The 16,695-nt window shown below is 35.4% G+C and overlaps 1 protein-coding gene across 4 annotated transcripts in view; it reads right to left on the reverse strand.

The window, feature by feature from the left end:
* Window positions 1-4,156: 4,156 nt before the first annotated feature.
* LOC115212212 (EGF domain-specific O-linked N-acetylglucosamine transferase) overlaps window positions 4,157-16,695 on the reverse strand; it is a 50,512-nt gene continuing 37,973 nt past the window's right edge. For all 4 annotated transcript variants that reach the window (XM_029781053.2, XM_036500821.1, XM_029781060.2 and 1 more), the window contains 5 exons: window positions 16,452-16,513; window positions 14,981-15,008; window positions 11,516-11,607; window positions 8,543-8,645; window positions 4,157-6,399 (listed from right to left, as the gene is read on the reverse strand). In XM_029781053.2, coding sequence (XP_029636913.1) covers window positions 6,232-6,399; window positions 8,543-8,645; window positions 11,516-11,607; window positions 14,981-15,008; window positions 16,452-16,513 — 453 coding nt within the window. In that variant the 3' untranslated portion in view covers window positions 4,157-6,231. The remainder of the gene's footprint in view (window positions 6,400-8,542; window positions 8,646-11,515; window positions 11,608-14,980; window positions 15,009-16,451; window positions 16,514-16,695) is intronic.

Raw genomic sequence — 16,695 nt, forward strand, 5'->3', positions numbered from 1 at the left:
CGGGGATATTCAGCGTGACACAGAGAGTGACAAGGCCGGTACAGCAGAAACAGGAAGTAAGAGTGAGAGAAAGTTGTGGTGAAAGAGTACAGCAGGGATCACCACCATCCCCTGCCGGAGCCTCGTGGAGCTGAATTAGTACTAGGCTTACAAAGAATAAGTCCTGGCATTGAATAGAATAGTGACTTGAATAAGTTTGATTAACGAGCATATAAAGTAGCCAAGGGCAACAACTCCAGTTAAATTAATTCAAATTTTAGAAAATATACCAGTTGCAATATGGAAGTGTAATTGGTCCTTAAGTCTATTGGTGAAAGCAACAGACATGTTTTGGTGCATGTTTCAGTATTAGCTGACTCAAAATGTTAGTCTTTCCAACATATACAATTTTTATTCCCATTTTGATTCATGCTGACATAAATCCTCGACATTCTACTGACTAGTGACTACTTCTAGTAAGAATAATGATTATTGATAGCAAAACAACTAAACAAGATAAGAGTTTTAATACAGGATTGTACTCAGGAAGCTAGACTCCATGCAGTATATGTGAATTAAAATTTATTATACATGGCTTCAGTTTTGCATTTGCAGACTAACTTTTGATTCTTTAAAAAAAATGATATAGTGTATTCAATTAATTGACCATGTTGCAGAAGATATTGCAGTGGCTGAGTGTAGAAAATAGTTTGCAGTATTTAATTACATTTCTTCAAATTTGAGTGTCTTGCTTTAGTTTAGTTTGCTTTCAGCCTTTTGAGGTTGATAAGTAAGCACTAGTAACGATTCAGATTCAATTGACTTCAAATTTGATGACCAGGGTTAAAGTTGAATATTCAGATTCATGTTTCAAGTTCTGGCTGAGTCCATTTTACTACATTTATATGCTGCAAATGCTCTTGGAAAAAACATTAATGTTGAATCATCTCATGTTTCTAGCTAACTAGATATAGTAAAAAAGGGATAAAAACCATAATACTCAACAAGAAATGGTTATGGAATATAATAGGCAAGTTATTTAATTTCAGCTGCAAGAAATCTGCTGATTGAGTAAATGTTAATATAATGATGCTGTTAAGGCAGTAAGCTGGTAGAATTGTTACTGTGCCAGGCAAAATGCTTAGCAGCATTTCGTCTGTCTTTACATTCTGAGTTCAAATTCTGTCAAAGTCAACCTTGCCTTTCATCCTTTTGGGGTTGCTAAAATAAGTACCAGTTGAGCACTGGGTTCTATTACATCAACTTACTCCCCCCCCTCAACTTACTGGCCTTGTGCCAAAATTTGAAACTAATATAATGGTGCTGTCAGTGTTATTGTAAATCTGGCTTTCTCATCTTGAACATTCATTAAACTTTATGGAGAAATAAATTGTTTCTAATTTAGACACAAGGCCAGCAGTTTGAGAGGAGGGATCCTTCCAGCTTTTATATATTCCTATTCTTTGTGAATTTCTGAAATGCTTTGCTCTATAGGGATTTCTGCTTGATTTTTACATTTCTCAACTGGTAAATTTAAAGTTTCACATATAATCCTTACAACAACAACAAAAATAATCACTGGTCTATCAGGAACTTGTCAATATTGGAGATGTTTAGTCTATCACAAACTGACAAAATGCCTGAAGATATTAGATTGTATAGCTATTGTGAGTGTGTACATTTTCTTCTTTCCTCTTGTCATTATCTAAGCTTAAATCCCATTCTCCCTACAGTTGTTCTATCCACTCCAACAATTCACATCCTGTATCTAAAATTTCTTTTTTTAAAAAAATGGGAGGTGAGATCTGTCTTGGCAGTCACACTGTTTACTGAAATATAAACTATCAATATTGACATTAGAATTAAATAAATGTCACATATCTTGATCTGCTGATGGCAGCTAAAATGGCAGCTAGTCAGTGACAAAAGCATCATAATATGATTTGATGGTATATCATATGCACCCTTATAAAATATATATATATATATATAATAGAAAAATATCAATTGCAGTAAAAAGAATTGACTTGTCATCAGAAGCATGAGTGCTTATATCTTCTCACTGCAATTCAAACAATGGAAGTAGACACAGGTACGTAACACCTGGCAACAGAATTGTGAGAAAGGGTGGAGCCTCATGTAAACTGTAAATTTATATATAATTTGATGAAATAAAATGTGATTGCATCAGGTTTTGAGGCTCATCATCACCATAGCATTTTTTCATTCCAAGGAAGCACATCCATATATTATCACAAATTCTGTGTCATGTTTTTAACCTTTTAACATTCAGATTACTCTGTCAGATGTAATGTTTATTCATTCATTTTGTTTTAAATTAATCATACATTATCTTGTAGCTTCAAGATTTCGATCATAAGGTTAATCTTTTAATCTTTCAGTCATTTGACTGTAGCCATGCTAGAGCACCACCTTGAAACATATTGCATATTTTTGGAATGACATATAGGGTAGGAGTGAGAGACAGGATCTGGCTGGTTTGAACATAAAGCAAGTAGAATATTTTGGCCAGATATGGCCACCTTAAATGCTAGAGGATTAAATTCTAGGATAAATTTTAACTTCTACACTGCTTTCCCCTTTTTCTTTAACAGCATAGCCGCTTTTGGATATAGCTTATTATGATTGAGTGGAGGTACAGTGAGCAATTTCTCAAGGCTCCCCCCACCCTTAGAGAGGTTGTTTAACACTTTGGAGGTGGAGCCTCATTTAGAATTTCCTTGCTAGGAAGACAGAGTCCTTTTCACAAGCCCTACAGAGGGCATGCACTTATTTTTGAATAAGATTCCATGTGAAAACAGCATAAAGTGTTCCACTGGGGTGCTTATGCCTTGTGGCATATTTCTAGGCCCTATATTTTCTAAGAATTCATAGGGGTCATCTCTATCTAAGTTCAGAATCCCCAATCCTAAACCAAGGGTTCACAACATTTTCATCACCGTCGTCATTTTGATCTTCTCATTATTTCCCTGGTTATTTTCATCAGTTTCAGTGTCAGATTCACTGCTAAGCTGGGAGAAATCAGACTCACTAAGGAAATTTTCATCAGTGTCACTGTTGGACATGGTGAAATTTCACAATGCTCACTTGGAACACACACAAAAAAGAAAAAAATTGATGTAAAATCACAGAACACAACAAACTATCATGGAAGCCACCACTGAAAGGCCCAGATGTGCAAGAAATGCAAGAAACAAACTGATTGGCAGGTACAAAGACCAGCCAGCTAACCTAGAAGCTTGTATTATCAGGCCAATGGATTGACCCAGTCGTGCAGCGTTTTTTTTATAATCAAAGGCTTCTGCAAATTCTACTCATAAGGTATTTGTTACACATGTTGAAGACATGCCTAGGAGCTTTGTAGCATAATCAAACCATTGAAGTAATACTCATTATGGATGGTGGCTTTTAATTTAATTTCCATTCAGAGGTTCTTTCAATTATTTTTTGATTGTTGTACGAACAAACAAATGACTGTTTTTCAACACTTTACGTGAGTTATCTCATGCTTCAATATATCATTTAAAATATTTTGAATCATGTTGGAGGTGTGAACCAAAGCCTATAGGATGGAACATCAAATGCTACTATGTTAATGATAGTAATAATTATTATGAATTGTACACTCCCTGTCTCCCGTACAGAATAAACATTTATTAGAAGCAAACAAGTATTCAAAATCAATTTATCAAAGATTGGATCTAAAGTAAAAATATAAAATTCTTTAACCCTGCAACAATTTCAGAGAAATTATAGAGATTACAAATAATTTATGTAGATGACAAACCAATGTGGATAAAGTCAATTTATTAATGAATGAAATAAAATAAAACAATAAATTTAATCAAGTGCTAAAATTATTAGTTGATGAGGTATTTTTAGATCAGTGCTCTTGAGAGATAAATTTAAAGTTGCACCCACACACACACAATAAAATATCCACTAATGCATACAATATTTTTATTTATTTTTCTACTAATACATATATCAAAATAATTTTCTGTTAACATAGTGTTTGCTAAAGGGGAAAAAAAGAAAGAAAAAAAATGGAAATCATAACTAATACTCAGAAAGAATCTTATAAGTGTAAGTACTTAACATCTTGCAGTAAAGTCCAATGAGCAGTATTGATATATTTTTTGTCTTTTAAATTCTGAATCAAGCAAAAAAAAAATTGTTTTCAATGAAAATTCAGTATGTATCAGTTTCAGGATGCAACTTGCTATGAATGTGACAATATCTAAGAAAAAGTTCATTGAATAGTTTCCCATTATGTCTTCAAGTAGACGTGGACCAAGAACTTTTGAAGAAGATTAATGAGAATATTGTAAGGTGTTCTTAAAGATAATTAGTAAAAAAAAAAAAAAAAAAAAAAAGAGAAATTAAAGAGTGCCAGAAATTGAAGATGGATCATAGACTTAGCTCATAGCAAGTTTCCATCCAATCCTATAGTAATTTACCAAAAAGTGGAAGGGACAAAATAGACATTAATATTTAGAAAGTTTGTTTTACAATGTTCCTTTACCTTTTTGGTGAAATATTTGATAGAACAAATAAATAAATAAATAAATAAATAAAAGGAAGAAATTCATATGAAAAAAATTAAATTTTGTAAAATAAATCAATCCATCACAATATGGAAACAGAAATTAAATTTTATCAAAAAAAAAAAAAAAATGAATACATTTATTTTGCAGTGAAAACTAATTTTTCCTTCTCATTCCTTTTAATTTCTTCTCTCAAACAAACTGACAATATAATTTGCTTAAAGAATACGCTATTGACAATTTCATATTTTTCTTAAGTTCCAATAAATTTTATGTGAAAAAGGTTATTTTTTTTAACATTATGTTAAAATAAATCATATGCAACCAAATTATTGCAACAAAAATTCCGTCTCTAGACATTACCATAACAATACTGATCTATGACACAGGACTCTTTTGTGTCATCTTTTACACACATACAAATGTAGACACACACCTAATAATAATGTCAAAATATAGGTGGAGGCATACCTGTGTGGTTAAGAAGTTCAGCTCCCAACAACATGGCTTTGAATTCAGTCCCCATTGCATGGCACATTAGGAAAGTGTCTTCTACTATAGCTCTGTGTTGATCAAAGCTTTGCAAGTGACTGATGGAAATTGAAAGAAGCCCATAAACTGTGTGGAAGCTTGACATGTGTGTTTGAGAGAATGTGTATGTGTGTGTTTATCCCCCTCCACTACTTGACAACTGTTGTTGGTTTGTTTATATTCTTGTAACTTACTTGTCTAGTAAAAGAGACCGATAAAGAATGTACCAGAAGTAATTTGTTTGACTAAACCCTTAAAGTGGTCCCCCATCATGATTGCATTCTGATGACTGAAACAGGTAAAAGATAAAGATATGTGTTTGTGTGTCTGTGTGTGCGTGTACACACTTGGATGTGTTTTTGTGTAATCGTTTTGACATCATGTGATGTGAACAAATAATACTGTCATATGAGTGATGGACCTTTGTTTCCAATATTTTGCATAGGAAAATATTACTTTGTCTGGAAACATGTAAAGGTTGGTAACAAGAAGCGTATCCAGTTGTGGAAAATCTGGCTCATCAAATTCCATCTGACCTATGCAAGTACGAAAAAGTGGACTTCAAAACAAAGATGATCCAGTAAAAAATTAGCTGGTTAATACAAGTTAGATAAGGCACAGTAATGTGTTTGCCCTATCAAATACACTGTTAAATGTACTAAAAATGTACAAAAACAACACCAACTGTTGACCAACATGTATTCATGAAGTAAGTATATGTTGATCAACTGTAACTGTTCTTGTGAGAATATAATTTAAGATTTTAAATATAACTTTGAAAAGAATACAAAATTTATATAATATAAACAAGTTTTTTTTTTATACATACTGAAAGATTACTCAGGATAAATTTAGAAAGTTTAATTTAAGAAAAATAATCAACTTTAGATATGCCTTGTTTTCATATAGAACTTTTATCAGAAAATATTAACTGTTACAAGAAACATTTGTTTTTATGAAAATATATTTTTATAGCTTTGTTTTCGTTATTTGACACCATAATTCATTGAAAGAATCACAAATTAAGATACAATTCTATTCAATGCTTCACCAAGTAGCATTTGGTTGTTAATTGCTGTTGTTTATTTATTTTCAATGATGTTCTTCATGTTAACAGTATATGTGGGTAATTGCTCACAGACATCAGTATGTTTCAAAGTTCAGTTTTGGAAGGAGGTTTATATAGTTCTTGATGTTTCTCCCAAAATAACTTATGACTAAGAACATAATCAGCAGCCCCAATAATTAACCTCATGAATTCTTTAACATCAAAAGAATAATTTGTAAACTTGGGATGTGGTCCTAATGTTGGATGATTGCCCTAAAAAACAAAAAAACAAAAAGTTTAGAAAAATTTATATACAGAATACAAACACACACACAAATATATATAGAAAGGGAGAGAGCAATTTCAAATGAAATATTAATTTATCCTATGAGAACTTATTTCAATAGCTGGCTTTCATTGACATGGAGAAAGCCCTAGACCAGGTCTCCTGATCCCTTATCTGGTGGTCAATGGGGAAACTAGGGATAGATGAGTGGTTAGTGAGAGCTGTACAAGCCATGTACAAAGATGTGGTCAGTATGGTGAGGGTGGCAATGAGTATAGTGAAGAATTCCAGGTAAGGGTAGGGGTCCACCAAGGATCAGTCCTCAGCCCCCTTTTATCATAGTCCTCCAGGCAATAACAGAGGAGTTCAAGACAGGATGTCCCAGGGAGCTTCCCTAACCCTAACCTTGCACTAATAACTGAGTCACTATCAGAACTAGAGAAGTTTCAGGTGTGGAAGCAAGGTCTAGAATTGAAGGGCCTTAGAGTCAATCTAGCAAAAGTCTTAATAAGTAAGAAGGAAGACAAATCACAAATCCCTGCTCGATCTGCAGAAAAGGTGTGGGTAGAAACTCCATAAGATGTACCCAGTGTAAGCTATGGACACATAAGAGGTGCAGCGATATTAAGAGAAGGCTAACTGGGAAGATAGTTTTTGTGTGTGGCAAATGTTCAGGGGCAATAAACACTGAAAATGTGCAGAAAACAGCTTCCGTCACATGCCAGGGAGAAACGCCAGAAGTAGTTGATAGCTTTCATTACCAAGGTGACCAAGTCAGTAGCAGGGGTGGATACTCTAAGAGTCTAGCTGCTAGAATAAGAATAGCCTGGGTAAAGTTCAGAGAGCTCCTACCTCCGCTGGTAACAAAGGGCCTCGCGCTCAGAGTGAAGGTAGACTGTATGACACATGTGCGAACAGCTATGCTACATGTGCCGTGACTGCTGAGGACATGTGCAAGCTTGCAAGGAATGAGGCTAGTATGCTCTGCTGGATGTGCAATGTCAGTGTGCATACATGACAGAGTGTAAGCACCCCAAGAGAAAAGTTGGACATAAGAAGCATCAGACGTGGTATGCAAGAGAGACAACTGTGCAGGTATGGTCATGTGTTGCATATGGATGAGGAAAGCTGTGTGAAAAAGTGTCACACCCAAGCAGTAGAGGGAACCTGTGGAAGAGATAGACCCAGAAAGACCTGGAATGAGGTGGTGAAGCATGATCTTCAAACGTTGGGCCTTATGGAAGCGATGACAATGGACCGAGATCTTTGGAGATATGCTGTGCTTGAGAAGACCTGGCAAGCCAAGTGAGACCGTAACTGTGACCTATGCCAGTGCAGCATACCCTTCAATCATTGGACAATAAACTGCACTTACGAAGACCTGTTGAATAAAGTGAATTGTTGTGGCTGATGACAGTACCACGTGATTGGCACCCATGCCAGTGGCACATAAAAGGCACCATTTGAGGTTGATCGATGCCAGTGTTGGCTGACTGGTTCTGTGCCGGTGGCATGTAAAAAGCACCATTCAAGCATGGTCGTTGACAGTGTTGCCTGACTGGCTCGCATGCCGGTGGCACATAAAAAGCACCATTTAAGTGTGGTCGATGCCAGTACCACATGACTGGCCCTCATGCCGATGGCATGTAAAAAGCACCCACTACACTCTTCAGAGGGCATCCAGCTGTAGAAACTCTGCTAGATCAGACGAGCCTGGTGCAGCCTTCTGGCTTGCCAGCCCTCAGTCAAACCGTCCAACACATGCCAGCATGGAAAGCTGACGTTAAACGACAATGATGATAATGATGACTTGAAATACAAGTTAAAAAAATTCTATTTAAACAAATATCTTTCTTTTACTTGTTTCAGCACTAGACTGTGGCCATGTTGGGGTACTATCTTGTTGGACAAATTAACCTTGGTACTTACAATATCTTTTCAAGTCAAGTAGTTATCTACATGTCACTGGCACAGGTGAACTCAACAATACATTATTTTATTAGTACCAACCTGAGGAGTATGTGGCAATGTTAGAACACAACCTATACGTATTCAAATAAGAAACAAAATATACAGTTATAAATCACAATAATTTTGTTAAAAAATGATGCATATTAATTGGTAAGTCACCTCATCTTCAGGTGTAAGTTTATCACTTTTTTCCCAGGTGATGTATTTAACTCCCCGGAGATGAGAGAGGTCTTTGTAACAAAATTCATCCTCACAATTATACCTGAAAGAAAGAAAAAAGTATTATTAAAAAAATGTAAACTGAATTAAGTGCAAAAATACATAAAGTCCAATTCATTGCAATTTCTCTGAAAGAACAAAAATAAACTGTATCAAATTTTAAGCTATACTCTTTACTCTTTTACTTGTTTCAGTCAGTTGACTGCGGCCATGCTGAAACACCGCCTTTAATCGAGCAACTTGACCTCGGGATTTATTCTTTTGTAAGCCCAGTACTTATTCTATCGGTCTCTTTTGCCAAACCGCTAAGTAACGGGGACATAAACACACCAGCATCGGTTGTCAAGCAATTCTAGGGGGACAAACACAGACATACAAACACACACACGCATATATATATATATATACATATATACGACTGGCTTTCAGTTTCCGTCTACCAAATCCACTCACAAGGCTTTGGTCAGCCCGAGGCTATAGTAGAAGACACTTGCCCAAGGTGTCACGTAGTGGGACTGAACCCGGAACCATGTGGTTGGTAAACAAGCTACCTACCACACAGTCACTCCTGCGCCTATGTTTGAATTTCTAATACAATGAAGATACAATGATGATATGCTAGATACTGGTTTCAAATTTTTGGCACAAGGCCAATGATATGTTAAATATTAATGTAGAAATAGAATCAGATATCATTATCCTCATTTAATGTCCATTGTCCATGCTGACATGGGTTGGACAGTTTGACCGGGGCTCGCAAGCTGGAAGGTTGCACCAGGCTCCAGTTTGATTTGGCACAGTTTCTATGGCTGGATGCCCTTCCTAACACTAACCACACTGTAACGGGTACTTTTACGTGCCATTTGTGTGACACCAGTATCTGCCACATCTGCAATTTAACTTGACTTTATGGGTCTTCTCAAGCACATGATGCCAAATGTTTCATTATATTGGCCAAGAGGTCTATGTGGTTTTTTAAGTGAAAATAAAAAACAAGTTTTAAATGCAAAGCAATTTCTTCAATCAATAATATAATAATCGTTCTGTTGCAGTATCTTCAGTCGTCTTGCATGCAGATCCATTATTCCTAGCTCAAAGAATGTCCAACCTTTACTAGCTAAAAAAGCTTTTATAGGTGAATTTTTACATCCTTTACAGAATTAAAAGTCTGTTCATTTAATGAATTTTTAAGAGAGAGAAATAGGTGGAAATCTGAAGGCACAAAGTCAAGCAAATATGGAAAGTGTGGCAAAACTTTCCACCTAAGCTCCGGCAACTTCTGACACAAAGAAGTGTGCAATCTTGAATTGTTGTGATGAAAGACAAAGCCCTTATGTGTTATACCCTACTGGTGGATTGCTACATTTAATTTGTCCAGCTGGTCACAATACACATTGAAATTGATGGTTAACCTATTTCAATTGATGTGGGAGCCAAACATTGAGCCTTCTAACACAACCAAGTTAATGCAGATGGCTTTCAATATTTGATTTGGATATTTGGAGAGTATATCTGATCGTCCTGGTTATATATATTCATTTAGTTGCTGTTAATCTCAGCTGGCCAGCCAGAGCCAGCTGCATTTTGAACTGAAAAATTTCCTGATTGAAATCTTGAAAACTGCTTCTTGCACACACATTTCATAACAGCTTCCCTTCCCTTCATAAATCTTCCTGCAGAAGTCAAATGCTTTCTTGCCTTTTTTAAAAATAAAAAAAAAAAGCATGAGGTACTAATAATGCTCATTTTGGTTCTCCAGAATACAAAATACAACTTGTTTCATAGCAAGTTCATATCAAGCTACATCAAAGTGTCATGTATCTAATGAATGTGTATGTGCAAAGGACTGAAGTTCACTACATTTTGGAGTGTTTCAAGTTTAGTGTCAACAAAAACTGAACAGACTTTTTGACCAAACCAATATTTGTGTTTAGATCTTAGGTTGTGAACTGGCAGAATTGCAATAGAAAGTGCAACTATTCGGACTAATTGCTTTCTGGGACAGAATACTTTGAGATATTTGCTATGGCCTTCAGTGCTCTCATTTCGAACCCAGCCAAGGTAAACTTTTATTTTTATCTTTTCAGGATTGATAAAATAAAGTACTAGCACAAGGTGAAGGACTGATTAAATTCTTATGGCACTTGTGCTTGATTCTTTGTGGTCCTAGGTAATAAATCTAATTTCTCACAAAGTTTGTTTGCCCTAGTTGAACTTTTTAGTTGCAAGTAGTCAGGCTTGAGGCAAGTATTTGGTTTAAAGATAACTTTTTCTTGTTCTCACATCAATCTCAGGTGCAGCAAAAATAAAAGATCATGGAAACTGCTCTTCCTTCCCTAAGGGGTGAAAAAATTTTTTTTTTTTTAACTGAAGCATAAGGCCATAAATTTTGTGGGAGAGGACAGTCAGCTATACCAATCTCATCAGACTACTAAAGCTTATTTTTATAGCCTCTGAAAAGGAAAAAGATAAAGTTGACCATGGTAAGATTTGATCTCTCAATGCAAGGAGATGAAACTAAATATTCACAAGGAATTTTCTATCTGATATCTTACTCATTCTGCCAATGCTCTGCCATTGATGTGATTATATGATACTAGTAGATTCCAAGTTATAAGCATCTGATACAGTTTTTATCAGCTCTCCTCTTGTTATCTTTTGTAAATGACTGAAAAATGAGAACAGTAGCAGATAAATGGCATCAATTATACAGCCCTGACAAACTAATGTTATCAAAACCAGCAATTTGAATATAAAAGAAAAAGAAAATATGCCCTCTTTGACCCAGAAAACAATTAGTCAAAATAAGTGCTTCTATAGCAAGATTTGTAATACTATATCAATGAACTTTAATAGTATTAAACAAAGTAACATGAATAAATGAATGAATGAATGGATAAGAATTAGACTTACAATTCAAACAAAACAGCCCAGTCAGGTAAGAATAGGACATGTGTCAGACCAGCTCCATGCATACCAATGAAAATATCACTGTTGTGAGAAATCTATAAAAACAAAATTAAAATTTGTTTCTTTAATGCATAGTTAATTTAGTGCTAAATGCAGTGAATATTAAAAAGCTAATTAGAAACAATTATTCTGTGAGGAAAGGATGATATTAGTCAATGACAAATATCCTCCTTCATATTAATTTCATTATTCTGGCAAGTGCAATAGACAACTGTGGACATGTTTTGGTCTTATTAGACCTCCTCAGTAAAGCATAGACTTCTTTGTACATACTGAAGTAGTGAGGAAAGAAACCATGCCAAAGCTGACATTGGAGCTCAAAACAGCTCTGTAGTATGCTGGATCTTGTTAAATGACAATGATGATGGTGATTGTATGCATGTGTGTGTGCATGCGGTAAGAAGCTTGTTTTCCAACCACATAGTTCTGGGTTCAGTCCCGCTGCATGGCACCTTCAGCAAGTGTCTTCCACTATAGCCTTCGGCTGATCAAAGCCTTGTGAGTGGATTTGGTGGATGGAAACTGAAAGAAGCCTATTGTGTGTGTCTGTATATATATATATATATATATATATATATATAATATATATATATATATATATGTGTGTGTGTCTTATTAGACCTCCTCAGTAAAGCATAGACTTCTTTGTACATACTGAAGTAGTGAGGAAAGAAACCATGCCAAAGCTGACATTGGAGCTCAAAACAGCTCTGTAGTATGCTGGATCTTGTTAAATGACAATGATGATGGTGATTGTATGCATGTGTGTGTGCATGCGGTAAGAAGCTTGTATGTGTGTCCTTGTTTGTCCCCTCTATGTTTAGCCCCTTGTGGGTAGTAAAGAAATAGGTATTTCGTCTGTTGTCACATTCTGAGTTCAAATTCTGCCAAGGTCAACTTTGCCTTTCATCCTTTCAGGATCAATAAAATAAGTACCAGTTGAGTACTGGGGTCGATGTAATCGACTAGCCCTCTCACCTAAAATTTTAGGGCATTTGCCAATAGTAAGGGGTTAAAGCAGCAAGCTGGCAAAACCATTAGCATGCTGGGTGAAATGGTTAGCGATATTTTGTCAGTCGCTATGTTCTGAGTTCAAATTCCACCATGATCGACTTTGCCTTTCATCCTTTAGGGGTTGATAAATTAAGTACTAGTTGAATCGGAATCGATCAACATCAATGGAAATTGCTGCTGTTATACCAGTGCCGGTGGTACGTAAGAGAACCATCCGAACGTGGCTGTTGCCAGCGCTGCCCCGACTGGCCTCGTGCCGGTGGCACGTAAAAAGCACCATCTGATTGTGGCCGTTGCCAGCCTCGCCTGGCCCCCATGCCGGTGGCACATAAAAAGCACCATCCTATCGTGGCCATTTGCTAGCCTCGCCTGGCCCCCATGCCGGTGGCACGTAAAGAGCACCCACTACACTCACAGAGTGGTTGGCGTTAGGAAGGGCATCCAGCCGTAGAAACATTGCCAGATCAGACTGGGCCTGGTGCAGCCTTCTGGCTTCCCAGACCCCAGTTGAACCGTCCAACCCATGCTAGCATGGAAAGCGGACGTTAAACGATGATGATGATGATGATGATATACATGCGTGTGTGTGTCTTTGTGTCTGTCTCCTAATCATTGCTTGACAGCTGGTATCAGTGTGTTTACATCCCTGTAACTTAGTGGTTTGGCAAAAGAGACCAATAGAATGAGTAATAAGCTTAAGAAATAAGTCCTAGGGTCAATTTGTTTGACTAAAACACTTCAAGGCGGTGCTCCAGCATGGCTACAGTCAAATGACTGAAACAAGTAAAAGAATAAAAGAATGTATGTGTATGTGTGTATGTTTGTATATATGTATACATCATCATATATGCATACAAGCATAGTTGAAATTTATAGAAAAACAAGAGGAAGACAGGTGTATGAACAACAAACAGGTGTATTAGTTTGACACTTGGGAAAATGAGAACTTCTTTTATGTTTTGAGCCTATGCTCTTCAACAGAAAGGAATAAGATAAAATAAACAGAAAGAAAATTAAAAAAAAACTTGAGGATTTAGTGATCAAGCATGGTGACTGGTTGGGAACAAAAAGGTTTGACAGGAGAGATAGAAAGAAAGGAAGATGATAAAGTATTGGTGATCCCCAAACGAAGGTGTGTGTGTGTTGTGTGGGTGGAGTGGGTATCAATGAAGAAAGAAGGTGGGTAGGAGTGAAGAGAGGAAGTAGGTGTTAGATGAAGAGAGAAGGAAAGTTAAGCCCATGTGGTGCAAAAGAGCGAAGAAAGATTAATTCCTGTTCACGGCAAAGGCAGGAGTCTGGATGGCCCCTGTGCAAAGACAGTCTGAACACAGACAGGTGTTGTAGTGAATGACTGGTAAAGCGGAAATAGCGTGAGACTGGGTTGTCATTGCCGAGTCTGATATCTTGGAGGTGCTCTGGAAACCAGTTAGCCAAGCAGCATCTCATTTGACCAATGTACAGAGAAGGGCAGAAAGAGCATAAGATGCAGTAAATATATATATGGTGAGATTCTTTCAGATTTCATCTATCAGATCCACTCACATTGTTTTGGTCAGCTCAAGGCTATAGTAGAAGACACTTGACCAAAGCGCCAAGCAGTAGAACTGAAACTGAAACCATGAGGTTGAGAATCAAACTTCTTATCCACATAGCTATGTAATTAAAAAACCGAACAGCTCTGTCGCATGACTTTTAGAAGCAACCTTTTGTTTTGAGGCCCAATCCTTTCAATCAAAATTCATAATCCATGCATCTTTTATTCATAGCTATATTTTACTTTATTCTATCTGAAGCTCATTATTTCACATTATCCTAATGAAGATCTTTAAATGTACAAGTTAAATTTATTTTGGTCTATTACAAATTTCCATGTATGAATAAAAGAGTACTTTTATAATCCAGGCAACTTTCAACAACAAACATGGTGCACTTTTTGCTTCGCGAGCTGAGATTTAGGATTGGTTAGCATATAAGGAAATAGATCATGTTCAATAGATATCATAGACAATCCATAAAGTCTGGTACATGTTCGTGGCGCAATGTACTATTTTTACAAGAACTTTTACTGGTGCAAAGTATTACCACTTTATTTCTTGAAATTTTCAGTTAACAAAGATAGTTTAACTCTTGTTCAACGTCTTAACCAAAGAAATAGATGACCCATCTATGTACTTTTATCTTAACATGAGGCCCCCTCAACTATAGAGGGCTCCTGTGACTGCAGGGGTTGCAGGAGCTTCGTGATGGCCCTGATTATGAAATAGATATTAGCATTTACTTTTCAGCCAATGTTGCTACCAACTGTGCCTTGCTTAAAGTAAGTCTAAGTATGCACATATATATTTCATTGTTCAACTGAATAAAAAATTTCATAAGAACTTTTCAGAAGCTTACTCTTAGTTGGTCATAAAATGACATTTTTCTGAAATGAAAAAGAAAAACTGCTGTTAAGAAAGAAAAAAACAAAACAAAACTTCACATAAAATTTTCCACATATTAATCTAAGTTTAAACTAATTTTTAACTTTCATATATTTACTTACACACACACACACACAATATATAAAAATATTTCAGCCAGATTTTTTGAACAGACACAGAGTATCTCTAATTGACAGAAAAGGCCGTTTATAAATCCTACTATTTATCAAAGTTCTTCAGTGATTCCTCACACAATTTAATGACCATTATAGTATCCATTACTTTGGAATTTATCACTTGAAAGGGATACAAACAATTCTTTTAGGCTAAACTTAACAATGGTTCAAAATGTAAACTAAGAGAATGAATTTTTTCATACTTCTTTAACACATGTGCTTAATAAGCATAAGCTTATTCTTTTCCAGAAAATTAAAAATATTTTCACAAAACAGTCTGTTATTTGTATTGTTATTTTTCAGGATGGTCATTTTTTTCTTTTTTTCCTTGCCAAATAAACACACATACTATATATTCATTCTTCACTTGTTGTTCTTGTTTTATGCCCATTGCCTGGAAATCTGTCGTCACACATCCTGTGATCTCTTCAATGTCTCTCCTGTTCTGTTTAGTCCAGAATGGGAAGAGACACATAGGAAGGAGGGCAGCTGAAGAGGCCACAGGATGTGAAGCAAAAGATCTCCAGACAAAGGACATAAAACAAGAACAATAATAAACAAGTGAAGAACAAATATGTAGTGCATGTGTTTATTTGGCAGGCAAAAAAAAAAACAAAAAAAACTATCCTGAATATAACAGTATCTATTTCAACACACAATTTCACATCAGGAATCTTGCAAAACAAATACATAAACATAAAAATCTATCACTTAGTATAACTAAAAGAAAAAAAAATCTTATCAGATCAGATTATATATTTCTCTAGAATAAGTTTATTTATTCAGCTAATAAGAAAATTGATCATTAGTCTAACTATGTGGAATCTCAGATTTTAACTCAGTTATTCTATTGATTATCTTTAGATTTGTTTTGTGGTTTGGTAGCATAAGAAATTTTTGCTATCCATTAACTATTTCCAAATTTACAAACTAAAAAGACAGTTAATTTATGGAGAGTGAAATAGATTTTAATTTGCAAGATGTTTGTTTCAGCAAAACTATAATCCAAAATTCACTGGTATTTCACTGGATAATTTCAAATCTAACATGAAATTCCTCAATTAGCTAGTTAAAACAGGTATGTATTTGAGAATATCTATAAACTCAGTGTGTTATTCAAGGCAAAATATAGCTCCCACTAATCAAATGATATACAAACTGGAACCTAAGAATATCTAGCTTTTAATCCAACTTCCTAATTTCATTATATTGAGTTTCATTGAATTCAGGATTATATGATGTGATAGTAGTAAAAAGGAAAAAACATACCTAAAATTGTAATCCACAACCTCAACTTCAAATTCAGTGATTGTCTTCAAAGCGTTTACAAGCTAATAAGGAAAATAAAACATTTTATAGTCTGGAAGGTTTTAATAAAAAAAATATAAAAACTCCTTGAAATCAATAAGTATGAGCTAAATATTATATAGGATATAGATTTAAAATATGATATGTACAATAACTACTAATTTTGCATAAATTGAAACATGATAAATATATTAATGCAAATATT

This window comes from Octopus sinensis, linkage group LG1 (assembly GCF_006345805.1).
Source record: "Octopus sinensis linkage group LG1, ASM634580v1, whole genome shotgun sequence".
In the NCBI taxonomy this organism is placed as follows: Eukaryota; Metazoa; Mollusca; class Cephalopoda; order Octopoda; family Octopodidae; genus Octopus; species Octopus sinensis.